The sequence below is a fragment of the Podarcis bocagei genome (genome assembly GCF_964188305.1).
Source record: "Podarcis bocagei genome assembly, chromosome: 2".
In the NCBI taxonomy this organism is placed as follows: Eukaryota; Metazoa; Chordata; class Lepidosauria; order Squamata; family Lacertidae; genus Podarcis; species Podarcis bocagei.
The window spans coordinates 74,303,479-74,321,365 of NC_138126.1; the positions used below are offsets into that span (position 1 = coordinate 74,303,479).

General features: G+C 41.7%; 1 protein-coding gene across 2 annotated transcripts in view; it reads right to left on the reverse strand.

The window, feature by feature from the left end:
* The window catches only part of JADE2 (jade family PHD finger 2), a 149,896-nt gene that overhangs the window by 58,735 nt on the left and 73,274 nt on the right, over positions 1-17,887 (reverse strand). For both annotated transcript variants that reach the window (XM_081185556.1, XM_081185555.1), the window contains exon 5: positions 7,278-7,447. In XM_081185556.1, coding sequence (XP_081041682.1) covers positions 7,278-7,447 — 170 coding nt within the window. The remainder of the gene's footprint in view (positions 1-7,277; positions 7,448-17,887) is intronic.

Genomic DNA, 17,887 nt, shown 5'->3' on the forward strand with positions numbered 1-17,887 from the left:
ACAGGAAGGACTCCTAGCTTGGCCATCGGTACCTGAGCAGCTACAATTTTCTCCCCTCCCACCCCTCAAATATGCCTTTATTTCATTCTGTTATGCAAGTAGAGAAAGCAGCTACAAGACTCAAAGAAGGACAAACAGAGCAAGAAAAATGGTAGAAAGGATAATACAATAAAAGAGAGAAACGTAAACAGCACAGTGGAGCTGCAAATACGTTGCAGCATATAACTTTTGGGGAGAAAGCACCTCAAAGCTAAAATTGAATAAAAATATTATGTGAGGTAAACCAAAAATCACGAGTGATCACTGTCCTAAACTAAGTGTCTCCAAAGACTGAGCTGTGAGACTGGAGTTTGAATGTGCCCTTCAGATCAAGTAACAAACACCTGGGGGAATCACCAGGTACCCTTAAACTTATCAGTCTTAGTAAGGCCTTTGTACCATGGGAGCTGGTGCATTCAGCATTCCACCAGGGCTAGTTGGCACACTTTTGTCTACCATACTCAAGAGTGATGTAGGGATGAAAATGCCAGCGCTGGACAGTTTCTAGGCTGAGGGTACACTCAACAAGGGAAGATGTGAAGCAGAAAGAATGTAGTTTTAAGCTGTAGACTTTAAAAGGTTGAAAACCTCTGGCATAAACAATAGCCGTATTGCAGGAAAAAGCAGAGAATTCAACTCCCTGAGAATATCAGCTTTCAGCTTTAAAAAGAGTAATTTCTGCTTCTTATGGATTTGAAGATATGCTTAAAATGGCATAAATAGTGTGAAATATATGCTTTAAATTGTGCTGAGATATCAAGAAGTCAGACAGGTGATGTCAAAGATTTCCAGTGGCTCCTTGCCTTCCCCATGTTTGAATTATGCAAATTTGTTAAATTGCAAAATAAAGTATGTGAAGTTGTCCAATTTGTATAATTTATACAGGTAACAGAATTTAGCACTGATTCTTATGAATTCTGTATTGCTTAGACATATGTATTGAAAACCAGTCACTCATATGACTTGATAGTTCAGTATTAATATGTGCGAGCCTGCCTGGATGACAGACAATGAATACTGTTAAACTTCTTTTTTGACAGTACTGCATCCCCTCTGATTGCTCTGCTACTATTGATACTAATGCTCTCATGCCACAGTAGGCTTGTTACTCTTGCAAGTGGCCAGGTTCCTTATTCTAAAGATGCAAGGATCTCTATGCCATTAAATGCCTAAAGAAGACCCCCAATATTGTAACTCTCCAATTGCAATTGGCTTAGTTGCTCTGATGTCACAGCATGCTTTCCAAGTCTTTGGTCAGACAGTTCAGTAGGGAAGCCTTTGACTCTGAATTCCAAGATCCACGGGATGCTTTAGACGAACAATCTGAAGTGCATTTCACAATGGATTTGAAAATAACATATTGTGGTCTCTGAGTCTTTCACTAGTAATTTGATATGGTTTTGTTGCCTACAGTCTACACCTACATAAACACCTACAAACACACACTCCTGCATCCTATGAATTATAGCATCATGACTGAATATGAAAGGATATATTAAGGCAATCTTTAATATACAGTATCATGCCATCTTACAGTCCAATGAATATTTTTACACAAGCTGGCTTTTAAAACAAGAAGCATCTACCTTGCCTGCTTGCTGATTTCCTGTATTAGAAACTGCCAAGACACCTACCATAAATCTTTTGCTGAATCTGTGGCCCACTTATTTTATTGCCATCAAACAAACCACACAGGGCTTTCTGGTTTTCCCTTCATCAGCATTGCTGTGGTTTATTTATGTGTATTTAGCTCTTAAAAGTTCCTTTAGTCAGTTGTCCATTTTTAAAGAGCTTCCTTTGGAGACTGGATTCTAGGGCAAGCTGCTATTTGTGTTTTCAGACTCTGGGCTCTCTGGCTTAAAGCCACATGTTCTCTTGGGAGTCTTCCTGCTGGTTCTTTTTCTATTATTTTCTACCTTCACCAGTAGATTATAGAGGATATTATAGTGCAGTTACATACTTCATTACTCTAAGTTCAGAGGTATTAAAGAACAACTCATTTAGAACATGTGATCTTGTGACCATCCCTCTGGAACTGTTTCATACCCACTTCTTCTCAGGTGACTAAAGACATCGCCTACTTCCAGTTACATCCTGTAACTAATTAACAAATTAACAAAAGAAAATGATCCTACGTACGTTCAAAAAATAAGCCCTAAGGAATTAAATCGGACTTAGTCCGAGAATAGGACAGTGGCCTAGGACCACCAGCATGGAATATACCTTGAAGAGTCTTAGCATTTCAATAAGCAGGCCAGGTAACTCTTCTAGTTAGGGCTGTGTTAAATTTTTGGAAGTAGGGCTACTTGGAAAAGCTGGATTTGCAGTATTTGGGGCCATTGGGCAACTGCTAAAGAAAAAGTACCCCCATCACAACAAAAGGTGGAAGTCAGTTGGAATGATCATATCTCCTTCTTAGTGTCTGCAGCACGAACAGATATTTCCATGGTATAATGCTTGAGGCAGGCAATGGGGTCATCAGCTTCTCAACTAGCCCCCAAGAGGTATAGAAGAACAGAGCTGGAAAAGTTGTTCTGCTTGCCTCCGAAGGCAAAAAAAGGAATAAATTATCTAACTATGGCTCTGAGCTGGGCTAAGCCTTTGCTTGCAATAGGAGCTGGAGGTCCTCTTCACATATACTAGGATGGGGGTGGTGGTCATTGGTTTCCCACTGTTTCTCAGTCTCTTGTGGGGAATAAGTTATGAAATGGTGTTCTTGTGAAGCAATAGTGCCCATAGCTGTTGCCCAAGGAGGAAGCTAAGATGCCAACCACAGAGGAGGGAGCCGGAGCACGAGAATATGGACACTGAAAATCTAAGCTCAGTCCTATGTGCAGTGATGCAGAGAAGTTTGTGTCAAAGGAAATCGTAAGAATGGCTGAGATTAACTTTGAGATTCATTGGAAGAACTTTTGAGCTACAGGTGGAAGTCCTTGCAGTAATGGGATGACTTCACTAGATAAAACCCACTGTCTTTTTGCAAATTCTCTGAGAATATATTTGTGGCAGAAAGAGACTGAGCTCAGCTAGTGAATCAGGAGGATAGAAAAGAAGGGGGGCTCTGTATTATTTTTGTTCCAGACCTTGCAGATTCTGGATAAGATGGAATGTTTTAAGAGGTGGCAGAAAGACATTTCGAAATTTGTCTGGCAGGGCAAAAAGCCCAGAATCAAATTTAAAATATTGACAGATGCTAAAGAAAGAGGGGGTTTTGCCCTGCCGGACTTGAAATTGTACTATGAGGCAGCAGCATTTTGCTGGCTGAAAGAATGGATGCTCCTCGAAAACACAGACATCTTAGATCTGGAAGGTTTTAATAATGCTTTTGGTTGGCATGCATATCTATGGTACGATAAAGTCAACAGTGCCTTTAAGAATCACATTGTTAGAAAAGCATTGTTCAATGTTTGGATAAGATACAAAGATCTGTTGGAAAACAAAACCCCTAGATGGGTCTCACCAGTGGAGGCCAAGGCAGTGAAGAAACTCAATATGGAGGTCGGATGGCCGAAGTATTGGGAGATCTTGGAACAAGATGGAGATAAGTTCAAATTGCAAAGTTATGAGAAATTGAAACATAAGGTACAAAATTGGTTTCAATATCATCAAATAATGGAATTTTTCAAACAGGACAGGAAAATTGGCTTCCAGATGGAAAAATCAAAATTAGAAACTGAATTGTTAGAACCCAGTACTAAGAATTTATCTAGAATGTATAACTTGTTGCTGAAATGGAATACACAGGATGAAACAGTCAAATCAGCTATGATTAAGTGGGCACAGGATGTCGGTCACAACATCATGTCAGATGACTGGGAATGGTTATGGAACACCGGTATCAAATTTACGGCATGTAATGCCTTAAAGGAAAATATTATGAAAATGGTATACAGGTGGTACATGACCCCAGTCAAGCTGGCAAAAATTTATCATCTGCCCGACAACAAATGTTGGAAATGTAAAGAGACTGAAGGTACCTTCTATCACCTTTGGTGGACATGCCCGAAGATTAAGGCTTTCTGGGAAATGATCTATAATGAAATGAAAAAGGTACTTAAATGTACTTTTCCCAAAAAACCAGAGGCCTTTCTCTTGGGCATTGTCGGCCAATTGGTGTCAAAGAGGGATAGAATTTTCTTTATGTACGCTACAACAGCAGCAAGAATACTTATCGCAAAGTATTGGAAGACACAAGATCTACCCACTCTGGAAGATTGGCAGATGAAAGTGATGGACTATATGACATTGGCCGAGATGACAGGCAGAATCCGTGACCAAGGAAAAGAGACGGCGGAAGAAGATTGGAGAAAATTCAAAAACTATCTTAAGGACTATTATAAACTTAATGAATGTTAGAGTGTTGTGGTTTTCAGAAACAAAGGGATACAGTGATATAAGGCCAGAATACAGAGATGATTAAGATGACAGAGGTTGGAAAGTAACAATCGGGAGTTGCTATAAAATTATGGACATTGGGATGCAGAAGGGGGGGGTATGGGGAAGTCCTAGAAAAGAGGGTTATGAAAATATGTTATGAAACTATACATGTATGTTTGTCTTTTTAAGTGTTTGTCTGTTTTCTAAAACTTTGTAAAACCAATAAAAATTTTATTAAAAAAAAAGAAGGGGGGCTCTGTGGGGGGGGGAGATGGCTATGTAACAGTGAAGGGACTTTTCATGCCTTTGAAGTCTCACTAGTCACAATCATACAATAGCTTTGGATTAAACGGAGATCACAATATATGGCGTGAAATCTTAATAAAAACATAAATGGCCCAGCTTCTGCTTAAAAGGAAAACAGTCTTATGCTGCCTATAATGTCCTATATGTGAATGTAGTTCAGTGTTTGATCCAAATTACTTTAGACCAACTTTCTTTATTATCGCAAATGGCAGCAGCAGCAACCAATAAAACCATCAGACACAGTTAAATGTTCATCATGTTATCGGTTGGCAGCTCTTTACATTGCGTATTTTCACCAAGTAGGGGAGCTGATAGCCAGCATGAGCTTCTGATAAAGAAAATTGACTTTTTCTGTTTTGTGCTTGATGAATTAATTGTGCATTTTGTTTATATTGAGGCTTTTCTGTTTCTGGGTAAAGATGTCTACTTTATATTGAAAGTACTACAGAAAAGTAGAATATTTGTTTATTTCTGGGAGGCATGTGTAATCAGCACAGCTAAAAATCCCATCTCAGGGGTGGGGATATAAACTAGCATGGAAAAGGCATTAGAAATACTAGGTAGAGCAATTCCATGTCATCAGGCGGGTGAACTAGAGGTTCTAATAGGTATTTTCCTTACCCTCTATGTAGCAGTAAGCTTCTGTGCAATTCTTCATTGTTGCTTTTCCTCTGAGGACAAGAACTAGTTTGTTTTTAAAATGGAATATACAAGATGAGGAACAGGCAACAGCCAATACACTGCCTTCCATAAGCTAAAATTAGGACCCCTATTAGGCTCCTAATTTGGTACAACTCTAAAGCTGCCTTATTTTCTCAGGATGGCCCCAATAAGGTGTCACTTGACTTCTTGGAAACCTTGCATTTTTGGACCAATGTGCCAACAAATCTACAATTTAAATCTACAGATCTGTCCCCACACCCACTTTTAAGCAGGGAATTCCCACTGCAATATGAGAATTTCTGGAACCAGCAATGGAAGGGAAGGGAAACAAGGTACTAATTAAAGCAAGACTTTGGACACTTCTAAGTCAAAACTTCCCGGACTGCTTTACAATCCTATTTCTACTGTCTTTAATGTGGCATACTCAGAAATAAGTTTGCGCAGGCTTGCAACTTTAGTGTAGGATAAAAATGTAGGACACAGCCCTAGAGAAATGACATAAATGTGTTATGGAGTTTATCACACCTTTACACACACGCTGTGACATCTACCTCAACCCGATCTTTCATAAGAGTGTGATTGTGGGGGCTGTGCATGTATACTGAATAAATATAGCTTAGTCCTGAGAAGGGGGGAAAACCCTCAGTGAAGGAGATACAGTGGTACCTCGCAAGACGAATGCCTCGCAAGACAAAAAACTCGCAAGACGAAAGGGTTTTTTGTTTTTTGAGCTGCTTCGCAAGACGATTTTCCCTATGGGCTTGCTTCACAAGACGGAAATGTCTTGCAAGTTTGTTTCCTTTTTCTTAACACCGTTAATACAGTTGCGACTTGACTTCGAGGAGCAACTCATAGCACGCGGTGTGGTAGCCTTTTTTGAGGTTTTTAAAGACTTTGGTGATTTTTGAAGCTTTTCCAAAACTTTCCCGACACCGTGCTTCGCAAGACGAAAAAAAATGCAAGACGACAAAACTCGCGGAACGAATTAATTTCGTCTTGCGAGGCACCACTGTATGTGGTAAATTCCCAGCTTATTTCCTGTAATATGTTTGGTAAACGGCTGTGTCAACCTTGCAAAAACTGGAGGCCACAGCACCACCCCACTTCACAGAACTGAGTATACTGAAGGCTCAGATAGGCTATGGTGAGGTATGCTCACAAATATGACCCTTCACCAGAACAGCAGGAGGCTAGAGGAAATCAGTAACATGGAGCTATCTTGCCTTGGTAACATACAGAGTCCTGGTCCATGGGGTTGTCCCCAGACTCACTCTACCCAAATCTGGAAGGGACAAAGTGATTGGCAGATATGTCCACTAGTGCAAAATAATTGTCCTAGGCAAATAATGTACTGCTAAAGAAAGAATACATCTTATATAACTTCTCTTCCTCCCTTTTTTGCTTATAACATTTGTAGGATATGAAAGAGTCACAATAATCCCAAAGTAATGGTTGCTATTTAAAAAAACATCAGTAAGAACATAAGAAAAGCCTGCTGATCAGGTCAAAGGCCCATCTAGCGCAGCATCCTGTTTTCAAAATGGCCAACCAGATGCCTGTGGGAAACCTACAAACAGAACATGAGCAGAAGAGCATTCCCAGCATGCCATGGTTTCCTGCAACTGGCATTTGGAAGCATACTGCCTCTGATGTGGAGGCAGAGAATAGACAATGTCCAGTAACCAACTGCAGCCTTATCCTCCATCTAGACTGACTTTTGCCTATTGCCTTTCAACTTCTCAAAGATCATCATCCTTCATAGACTGGGACAGTTTTTCCCTTCTTTTTTCTACAATATGCATGAAAGCCTACTGGTTGTGAAAATTTGTCTTTGGTTTAAGACTGGTGAGTGTGCAACCCAAGAGAGAATTAAAAACAACAACAACATTTACCCATTTCCTTAAGCTCCATGTTGAAGAGTTCCAGCCAGCAAGCATCGATTTCATCCAGGTCATAGCGACTTGCTCTTTGGGAGTATGTCCTGGTGACATCTAAACTGTCAGAGCTGGACAGGTTGCTTGGTGAGGTTTGTGGTGATGAATGTTCTAGAACAGGAACGATCCTAGGGAAGAAAACAAGCATGGACATAAAAGGGAGGTACAGGAAGGAAGAAGTTCCTTTTTACAAGAATGGGCATTTAAATACAGTGGTGCCCCGCAAGACGAATGCCTCGCAAGACGGAAAACTCGCTAGACAAAAGAGTTTTCCGTTTTGGAGGTGCTTCGCAAAACGAATTTCCTATGGGCTTGCTTCACAAGACGACAATGTCTGGCGAGTTCCTGCTGTTTTTTTTCCTCCCCCCCCTTTTTCTAAGACGCTAAGCCGCTTATCAGCTGATCCGATCAGCAGATAAGCCGCTAAAAGCGCTAATAGCGCTAATCCGCTAATCCGTCAATGGGCTTGCTTCGCAAGACGAAAAAACCACTAGACGAAGAGAATCACAGAACGGATTCTTTTCGTCTTGCGAGGCACCACTGTACTGAAATTTAAGAAGCCTAATTTATGCCTAAATGTCAACTCATCTTGATATAAAATTTACCATTTTGGAGCAGAATAATTTAGCAATATTTATACCACAAATGGAAACTGGTTTAACCATTATGGCTTTTCCCAAGGAACCTGTGAAGCATAGTTTTGTGAAGCTGTTAAAAATTCAATTAGAAAGATTATTGGCATATTCACAGAGCTATAGCCACTAGGATTTCTTCAGAGAAGGTGTGATAGTTAAGACGTGGAGAGAAAAGATGGCTAGTTTTTAGTAATTTCTGGCTGAAGAGTTCAATGAGACTCCAAAACTTGCAGATGCACACCAAAAACAAAGAAATGACCAAGAAGTTAAAAGGAATCACTTCCCAAAATTTCTCAAATTCTACAGGGCTGAAGTGCCAGACTGGGAAAATTATCTGGGGCACCTGCTTATTATTAAAGCCAATTTAGAATCACCTCAAAAGTGGCACTGACTTCCAACTCTTTGAAAGACCTTTGAGGTGCTGTCAAAACCAATGACACAAAAATAATGGTTTGTTTGGGAACTATTGACCTTTCTGACAATCAGGAAGTGCTTTTTAAAAGACATAACATGAAGAGAATAAACTATATGTACTAAAGACTATGTAATGGGTTTTAATAATCAGCAGTGTCAAGAAAAAGGTGTTTCTGAGTGACAAGAAAGATATAACCATTCAGCACTGTTACAAAGCTCTGAGTACTTCCCCCTTGACCTTGCTGATAAAACTGACTGTTGAAGTGATTCACATGGCAAATGGTTTCGGGGACACCTTTAGTGTTGGCACCACAAGAGGTGTAACTTTCAAGGGACCATGGAGCTGCTGCTCAACTATCAAGTCACAGGTAATATTACTGAGGAAGAACCCCTTCCCAAACCGAACCTTGGGTTCTAGCATGCAACCCTAAGTGATTTAGCTGCTGTACAAAAAGGTAACTCCAGCATTTATCAGGAAACAATTGCAAGATTATCTCTAAGGATGAGCCTGAGACCAGAGACGGCACGAAACAGTTGGTACAAGAGGAAATCCCCTGTATTAACAATAAAATAATAAAAGTAAATAATTGAATATGATTGTCTTTTAGATAGGCCACCTAATCATAAAGCTAGTACAGTGGTACCTCGGGTTAAGAACTTAATTCGTTCTGGAGGTCTGTTCTTAACCTGAAACTGTTCTTAACCTGGAGCACCACTTTAGCTAATGGGGCCTCCTGCTGCCGCTGCTGCACAATTTCTTAACCCGAGGTAATATTTCTGGGTTAGCGGAGTCTGTAACCTGAAGTGTATGTAACCTGAGGTACCACTGTACAGTCGTGCCTTGGTTGTTGAACACCCTGGAACCCGGACGTTTTGGCTCCCGAACGCTGCAAACCCAGAAGTGATTGTTTCAGTTTGCGAATGTTCTTTTGTAACCCGAACATCCAACGGGCTTCTGCGGTTTCCTGCAGCTAATCAGAAGCCGTGATTTGGAAGTCCAATGGACTTCTGGAACAGATTCCGTTCAACTTCCAAGGTACGACTGTACTGCTGAAGGTAACTCCTTAATTTGGATTTTCTAATTGGTTCTTACCTCTATAGGAGACAACCATGCCTGGTTGAAAATATCTTGAAGTACATGCCACATAAACCTAATGCTTTCAATTGCCCTAAGAGTACAGGGGGGCTGTACTATTTACAAAGAAGACTGGAAATAAGAATACTTTATTTCTTTTCTTGTCTTAAAAAAAACACCTACTGCAATAGCAAAAAAATTGAACCTCTCCAGAACAAAGGAAGAAGCAAACAAAACCCAAAAACTCTCCCACATTGGCGCATTGTTTTTCTGTTCTAGTGCTGCATTTGTGGCCCAATGGTAATGGGATTTTGTTTACTAGAGTCTTAATCTAACATTCTTCATCTGGTGCACCAGAGGCTTGCCGCAAATAAGAACAGAATAGGGTGACCAGATGTAAAAGAAGACAGAGCTCAAGCACCTTTAATAGCTCTGAAGAATTAGGAATTTCAGCTGAAATTCCTCCTTCCACACATTAAAGAGCTCATTTAACATCCGGCCAGCCTCCCCATGACACCCTGTGGCTCTATTCCATCCTGACACCATGAATTGCATGAATATATCTACAGGAATGGACAAGATGCCCTTTGGCCTTTCCTTTTCTCCAATTCTGTTGTTCTGTCTGTTACACTGGACCGAAAGCTACAAGTTTCTTTCTAAAGTAAATTCAGGGGATGATTAACTCAATTCCTGACTACTTCCCTCCAGCTTCATTACTTCCCATCCACCTGCTATGGCACACATTGCCACATTCAACACACAGACTGAGTCATGTCTTTAGTTTCTGCTTTTACCTCCTGATCTATGGAAAAGCTACTGGGTGCAACCAATAGTAGAGCTTGTAGAGCTGGGCCCATAAGATTGTCTGAAAGTCAAATGCCTTATGCTCACACCACAATGAATTAAAGTGGTTCTTCCCACCCTCGCACTAGATGTGATTCTTTTATTTCCCTTTTTGTTGTTGTTGCTTTGCCAGCATTACTATAAGCCTGTCGGCAACAACCTCCCACATGTTTTGATTCTGAAGTCAAACAAATAACCCTACCTACGGCTAAATCTGCCTGCATCAATCTTCTCATAATGTTTCCTATGACACTGGAGGCTTTCTTTTCCCTGGAGCTTGCTGAGGATATCACTCAGAATAATCACATGTACAAACCACCACTTCAGGAAGAGAAGGGAGGGGAAATAACCATGGGATTTTTATATATGATACAAAATGATAAGTGAATACAGGCTGTTTCAGCCTCAGCTGAGGTAGGCAAAGCCAAGCAATTAAAGTCATTTACTTTGAGGGCTTCCAGAAGGAGACAATAAGCCCAAAGAATTCTGCTTTTTCTGGTTTATAAAAAATAAAAACTGACAACTGTGCTTGTTAAGGGTAAAGCACTTATTTTCTAAGCCTCCTGCCCCTTTTTGTAAAGGTGGGGAAGCTCAGGAATTTTGTATTTTTTTCCACAAAATGACAACTTCCTTGCTATTTAGTGTCTCCACGAATGAGCCAGCTCTCGCTGCACCATCCACCATCCTATTGTGGTCCTGGCTGTGGACATCGCCTGTTCTGTGACTTGTGGGAAGGCCTTCTCTGCAGTAGTGCCGTGTCCTGCATCTTTGGCGCTGATAATTCATCACCATCTTTTATTCACCCAGGCCTTTGTGCCATCCTCACTCATTAGAGCTGGGTTACCTATACAGTGGTACCTCGCAAGACGAACGCCTCGCAAGACGGAAAACCCGCTAGACGAAAGGGTTTTCCGTTTTGGAGGCGCTTCGCAAGACGAATTTCCCTATGGGCTTGCTTTGCAAGACGACAGCCCATAGGGAAATATCCGGGACAGCGGGGAAGCGCAGCGCGTCTTCCCCACTGTCCTCGGACCTCCTGCCCTCGCCGCCCCGCTTCGGAACGCTGCTCCGAAGCGGGGCGGGAGGCGGGAACACCTGCCCCCGCCGCCCCGCTTCGGAAAGCTGCTCCAAAGCGGGGCGGGGGGGCGGGAACACCTTCTGAAGGCGGGCGGGGGGCGAAAGTCTTTGTCCCCCCTGCCTGCCTTCCCAGGGGCTTTTACATCGCCCCGGACAGCGGAGAAGTCCTCCGCTGTCCCGGGGCGATTTTAAAATGCCACCCGCCAGCATTTTAAGATCGCCCGGACAGCGGAGAAGTCCTCCGCTGTCCCGGGGTTTTTTAAAAAGCTGGGGGTGGGAAGAAAAGCCCTTGTCCCCCCCCCAGCCTTCAGAAGAGGTCCGGGGACAGACTGTCCCCGGACCTGGTCTGAAGGCAGTTTCCCTAGGAACGCATTAATTGATTTTCAATGCATTCCTATGGGAAACCGTGCATCGCAAGACGAAAAACTCGCAAGACGAAGAGACTTGCGGAACGAATTAATTTCGTCTTGCGAGGCACCACTGTATTTATTAATCTGCTGCTGTGCTACTATGGATCTGCAAATCCTTGTTTGAATTTTATTGTTTTATTGGTTGCAATGTTGTTGTTTGATTTTATTGTTTTACTGCGCACTGTAAACCACCCTGTTGTCTTTTGATGAAGGGTTTCCTATAAACAAAACCAATAACAGAAAGCAAACTCAACTGTTGAATCATAATGGTTAAGTATGAGAAACAGAGCCACAGAGAGAAAAGAGGGGTGCATCTGCCTTTCTTGTGGAACATCAAGGCTGGAATACACGGGGAGCATTTTTTGGTTGGGGCTGTTCTTAAGTCCCATTTAAATGAAAGACTGGTCCCAAGTTGAATTTAAGAATTGGCATCTCAATGATTTCAAGGGGATTTAACCAGAAGTGATTTTTCTCTGGACAGCATCCTTGCCAGATGGTTAATGAAAAGGGCACAAATGTTGCCAAAACACACAGGAGACAATGGAAAGGCAAAAACAGTGTAGGTTGTCATATATTTTAGTTGTCCCATGTACAGCAATCTCATGTACAAGGTCCAAGTGCTATTGGCCCCAAGGACTGGGAAGAAGGAAGCATCAAGCCATGGGCAGGGACCATGACATGTCTATGTTCTGTTTAGCAGCTAATTCCCTGTTGGCAATGGCGTTAAACAGCAAAAGAATCCATGGCAGGCTTGCTTAGGGATCCCAAAACTTCTGACAGCTTGGGCACACTTTTTTGTTTCTTTTCTTTATGAGTGAATTACAGCTGCAGGCATGTTTCAATCTTATCCCCCAAAAAAGGTTCATTTGAGAGTATGCAAGAGCTCTGGATTTGGCTGTGCTTCCTCTGAAGGGCTGTTAATTCTGGCGCATCTCTGCATCAGGATCAACTAAATGATCCAACTACACCCAACGCAGACATGCAGCAAAGTTACCCACCCCCAGGAAAAGCTGAGTGGGAGACATCGAGGCTGAAGCCGTGAATCACTGAGAGACGCAGCAGACAGGCTCCTCAGTGGGCAGGCAATTTCAGCTTGTGTGAGACTTGTATTTGATGATTACGTATGTTTTGGTTGTAGACGTTTTGGTCATTAAATCACTTCAATATGTTTCATGGGAAAGCGATTCATAAATAAATATATTGTCCATTTCTCACTATACAGTAGCAGTTCATTTGTACGCAGCATAGCATATTTGGAGACTTCTACATACTAAGTGTGTGGTACCTAGTACTGTAGACATCTGCACATGTGGGTAGCAGCCCAGATTGGCAACCGCATATCAACAGTGCTCTATGCAAGTTTTAATGTTCTCTACTTCCCAGAGGTGCTGGGATGTGGGGGATGTTTCGTAAGGGAAGGTGTCACACCCATCACTCATGAAGATTGGCCTTGAACACTGAGAAATAAGGATGAGGAGAGGAGAGGGGCCTTGTCTGTCCATGTAGTTTCTGGGTGGGAATTGAATGGGCATTTGCTGTCAATTCTCCTGCTGTTTTCCAGCAGCTTGGCACCATTACGCATGACACTTGCCACGCACACAACAACAGTGTCACACATAATGATATACCATCACAGGAAGAGCTCGGCCTGAGAAGCGGGCTGTGATGCCAGCTCTGACAGCTCTCGGCACACTCAGGAGCTGAAGCTTGCCATGGTATTTGCAAAGATCACATCTCTCCCTGGAAATATCACATTGTGACACAAATGCCAATATACACTGGTGCTGACAAAAACAAGCAGAGGAAGAGCAACATCCTCCTTGTCCTTCAGGAAATAATTTGAAATCTGGGGTGTTCGTGATCATTCAGTTCACGTCACTCTTACACTTTCAAGAGAGAATATGGAAGGCGGGAGGAGGAGGGATGAGAAGGAAATGTCCCTCAACAGTTTCACTGAGATCTTCTGGAACAGAAGGGTCCACATAAAAAAATGTTTTGCACCCTCCATAAAACCACTCCTGGGGGTCAAGGAACCTTCTGGAACTGCAGAGGGACTGGGGAAACTGGGATATTCAGGTTGTGAGGTACGGTGTTCAAGTTGAAGTGCCTTTCTGCTCCCATAATATGCCTTTGAATCCAAGCAATTATATATTGCTACTGGGAATCCATTAGGACTGACGCAGATTGACATGTTTTATGAGATTGCCCAGTGGAGGCAAGTTCCTGGGATTTGATGAGAGGGGAAGACATAGAAAAGAACCAAAAGTCATTCTGAGGAGACTAATGAAGGAAGTAAATGTAAAAGGAAGAATGTTTTGATAGATTCCCTAGTAGCTGCTTAAAATGTTTATGCTACACACTGGAAAGTAAATACAACACCAGATTTGAATGAATGGTTATTTAATGTCTGGCATGTCACACTGAAATGGAAAAACTGACTTGTATTCAGCAGGCTAGGGGGAAAGGCAGAGAATGTGATTTTTCAGGATTTATGGAACATTGGTCAAAGGTTATAATGTATTAGAAAGGGAAATCTGGATAGATTTCTGAGCATTTTTTTAAAAAAAGTTTAGTGTTTGTTTTCTATGGTGTCTTTCTTATCTAAACAGTTGGGTGGGAGTAGGATCACAACTGATGTTATTTGAAGCACTAAAGTTTGTGTCATATGCTATGTTTATCATGTTATACTGATTTTTTAAAAACTAATATTTAAAAAGGTTGGTGAAGCGAAACCTTCTCTTTACACGAATAACACTGGTTTCCATTAGCAAGGCTTGTCCTCCTAAATAAATAAATAAATAATTTATACCCCACCCATCTGGCTGCGTTTGCCCAGCCACTCTGGACGGCTTCCAACAGAATAGTAAAAACATGATAAAAGATCAAACATTAAAAACTTCCCTAAACTTCAGATATCTTCTAAAAGTCAGATAGTTCTTTATTTCCTTGACATCTGATGGGAGGATGTTCCACAGGGCCTGGTTCCCTGTAACCTGACTTCTCACAGAGAGGGAACCACCAGAAAGCCCTTGGAGCAGGACCTCAGTGTTTTAATAGTTCATGTTTTAATAGTTCTAGCTTGAATAATGCTTTCAACCAACAGGCCTGAGCTAGGCATACTAAGCAATGGTAGTCTTCCCCATACCTGAATCCATGGCTTTTATAAGGCATTGTCTCTTGAGACAGATGGATGCAAACAATTTATTGTATCTAGGAAATTTGCCTTTCCCCTCAACCTGGGATGTATATTTATCTAGCAAGTGTGACAACATGTGAAGTCACCAGTGGTAACCAAATTCTCTATCACCACCTCAGATATAGTAATTACTTTTGTCTTTCCACCTACAGCAGTTCTGTGAAGACATTTTCTAGGGTAGTAGACCAGAATATAGATCAATTCCACTCCCAATGGCTAGTTCCATATTGAACAGGCCTTATTTTAGGGCTTTATTTTAATCAAAACTATTTTTTTGATACATTTGTGAATTATGCCTTTTCTCTTTTTGCCAGGAATTGTTTATCCTCCCAATTTTTCAATATACAGCTTCCTGCACATATAACAAAACTGTCCTTTGTGAGGTCTTCCATACTTGGAATGCCATCTAATAATCCTTTGCATGACTGATTCTCCAGAAATACTGTATATTGGATTAAAGAAGAAACAACTCCTTTAAAATCTGCAGGCTCAATTCTATTCTAAAGGTCTGTTGAAGTTTTAAAAATGCCACCGTGATTGATTTCAGCCCTAAACACTCTCTTAACATCTTAGTATCAGTACAATCTAAGTCTGTGTTAAATCATGAGGCAGCTACTTTAAATAGAAAGCTTAGCGCTCTTTTGCAAATTGATCAAGCGACAATAAATGTGTTGCTTTTTCACTGCCACTAAGAACGTCTGAACTGATCCAGCTACACAGCATGATCAGGCTTTAAACCTTTATTAATCCTACTTACATAACTTGCTTACAGAACAGTCAGCTTGCAACAGGTGATAGTTTGAAATGCATCCAACTGATGATGCTCAAAAAGCACTGGGCTTTGAACCTTAGCGGAAAGAAGGTTTTATTTTTAGCCTGGCATTAAACTGCAAAGATCATTCACTGTACCTATCCAAGGCTACATTCACATGGACAAAAGCAAAGAGCTACAGATATTGCTGTAGGGTTATTTAGGGTTATTTGGGAATGACTGGTTTCTGTTTCATTTGTATTCTATGTTCATTCACCACTTTTTCCCCCATGAAAGGGGATTGTGCTTAGTGAAATTAAATGACACTATCCTGGAGGTTTGATTTCTAAAGAAGAAATGATGGTGAACAGAAGAATCCCAGGAATGAATATAAGTAACTTCCTCAGCTGCGATGGGTGGGTGTCTCTCTAACCGAATAAATTTGTAGAGTTTATGCACAGTGCCGTTTCCTGGGCTGACCTCCCACCCATGCATTACACACAGGGGAATACAGGTATAGAGCCCAATATGTGTGTGCTCAGTCCATGCAATCATTGATCGCCTCTCATGCACTATACCAAGGACAGGAAGCCTATGGCCCTCCAAATATTACTGATCACTGGCCATTGAAGTCAAACAACATCTGGACAGCCACAGGTTCCCTATTCCTGTTCTGTGCATTAGAACTGCAATGTTACAGGGTTTCTGTGACAAAACAAGTGGAGATAAGGTGCATTAAGCATCTGTTAAACAAAAGCTAAAAGCACTTGCTGGTGAGAATAATGCCAAAGAGCTTGTTCATGTAGAGCAGTGAAAAGCCTATGGAATACAGTAGCTCTGATACTGATGCAAGTGCAGACTGCATGCGGTTGGGGAAGGCTTTGAACATTGCACATATGATATTGTACCAAGATAACTGAAAGTTCAGGTTTTAAGCACTGGTGGCTTGCAGAGAGCTGTGCATGCACAACTCTTGTGGGGTGTTGTGTGTGTGTCTCCCTGAGGGCTTCTGTTCAAAATTATCACTTCGCAGAAGAGAATTTGAAATGAAGCTGTGCTGAAGTTAGAAGTGAGACACTTTCCAATGGTGAGAAATAAATCTTCACCCAGTCTCGCAACCACCTGTCTAATGCTGATAATGGCTACAAGCACCTAAAAACCTGAGGTACAGAGTAACTACATTTAACTCTCAACTTTCTACATGTTGCTCTATGGTAGAGATAAAAAACATTATCACAGAAGAGAAGATGTGGACTGAACATTATAGTTCTGGCAGTCAGTCCTGAGGGGCTACTTTAGTTGCAAACACTGACTTATGCCGCTGCAGCTGAAGTTAGCATCCTGAGCACTACAAGTGAGACCGAACTGTGCAATGATTTCTGAATTACCAGGGGAAAGACAGTGTCAATCCAGAGTCTGTGCCTGTGCGAACGATACAGAACTGCTCCAACAGTACCTGTGACCCGGGGAAGGGGCTGCTGGCAACCTCATCATGACTTGAGTATGCCTCTTGCATGGCCTAAAGCTCAGCAATTGCATGTTTATGCCAGTTCTGAGATGGTGACAATAACAAATCCCATGAGTTACATTTGTGCAGTGCCTAGCAGGGGTCAGTCACTCTCACTGGTAAATTACAGCCTTTGACTTTTCTTAAAATGACAATGAACTGGGACTTGTGTAATGCCTAGCAATAACATTTTTAAAAGAAAGTCTGTTAATGTTTTAACTTAAGGTTACGCCCACCTCATTAATAGGTTGTTCTCCATAACCATCCTCTCCGTTCTTTGATAGCTCCTCGTTTTGTTAATCACACGCTTCCCACAAGCTGTTCCCATAGCCCCTCTGAACTGCCTGATTAAAGATCCTGCAGAGCTTCATTCTTAAAGTCTGCTCTGAATGCATCAACATCTGAAGGAAGGCGGACGCAAGTTGCATTTAGCTCATGTTTCCTGGAGCCAATTCTTATGTCGCTGTCGCATCATGAAGACCTCTTAAAATTGCATCTGAACTGTGAAAGCTTATGCCACAGCAAGCTTATTTGTTGTTGTTGTTTCACATTGTGAGTTACCAATGCAACAGCTGCAATGTGTAGAATGGATGGATTGCCAAGTGGACCACCTTGATCACATGGGAGCATTTCCACACCAACATCGACTTCCATCAAGAA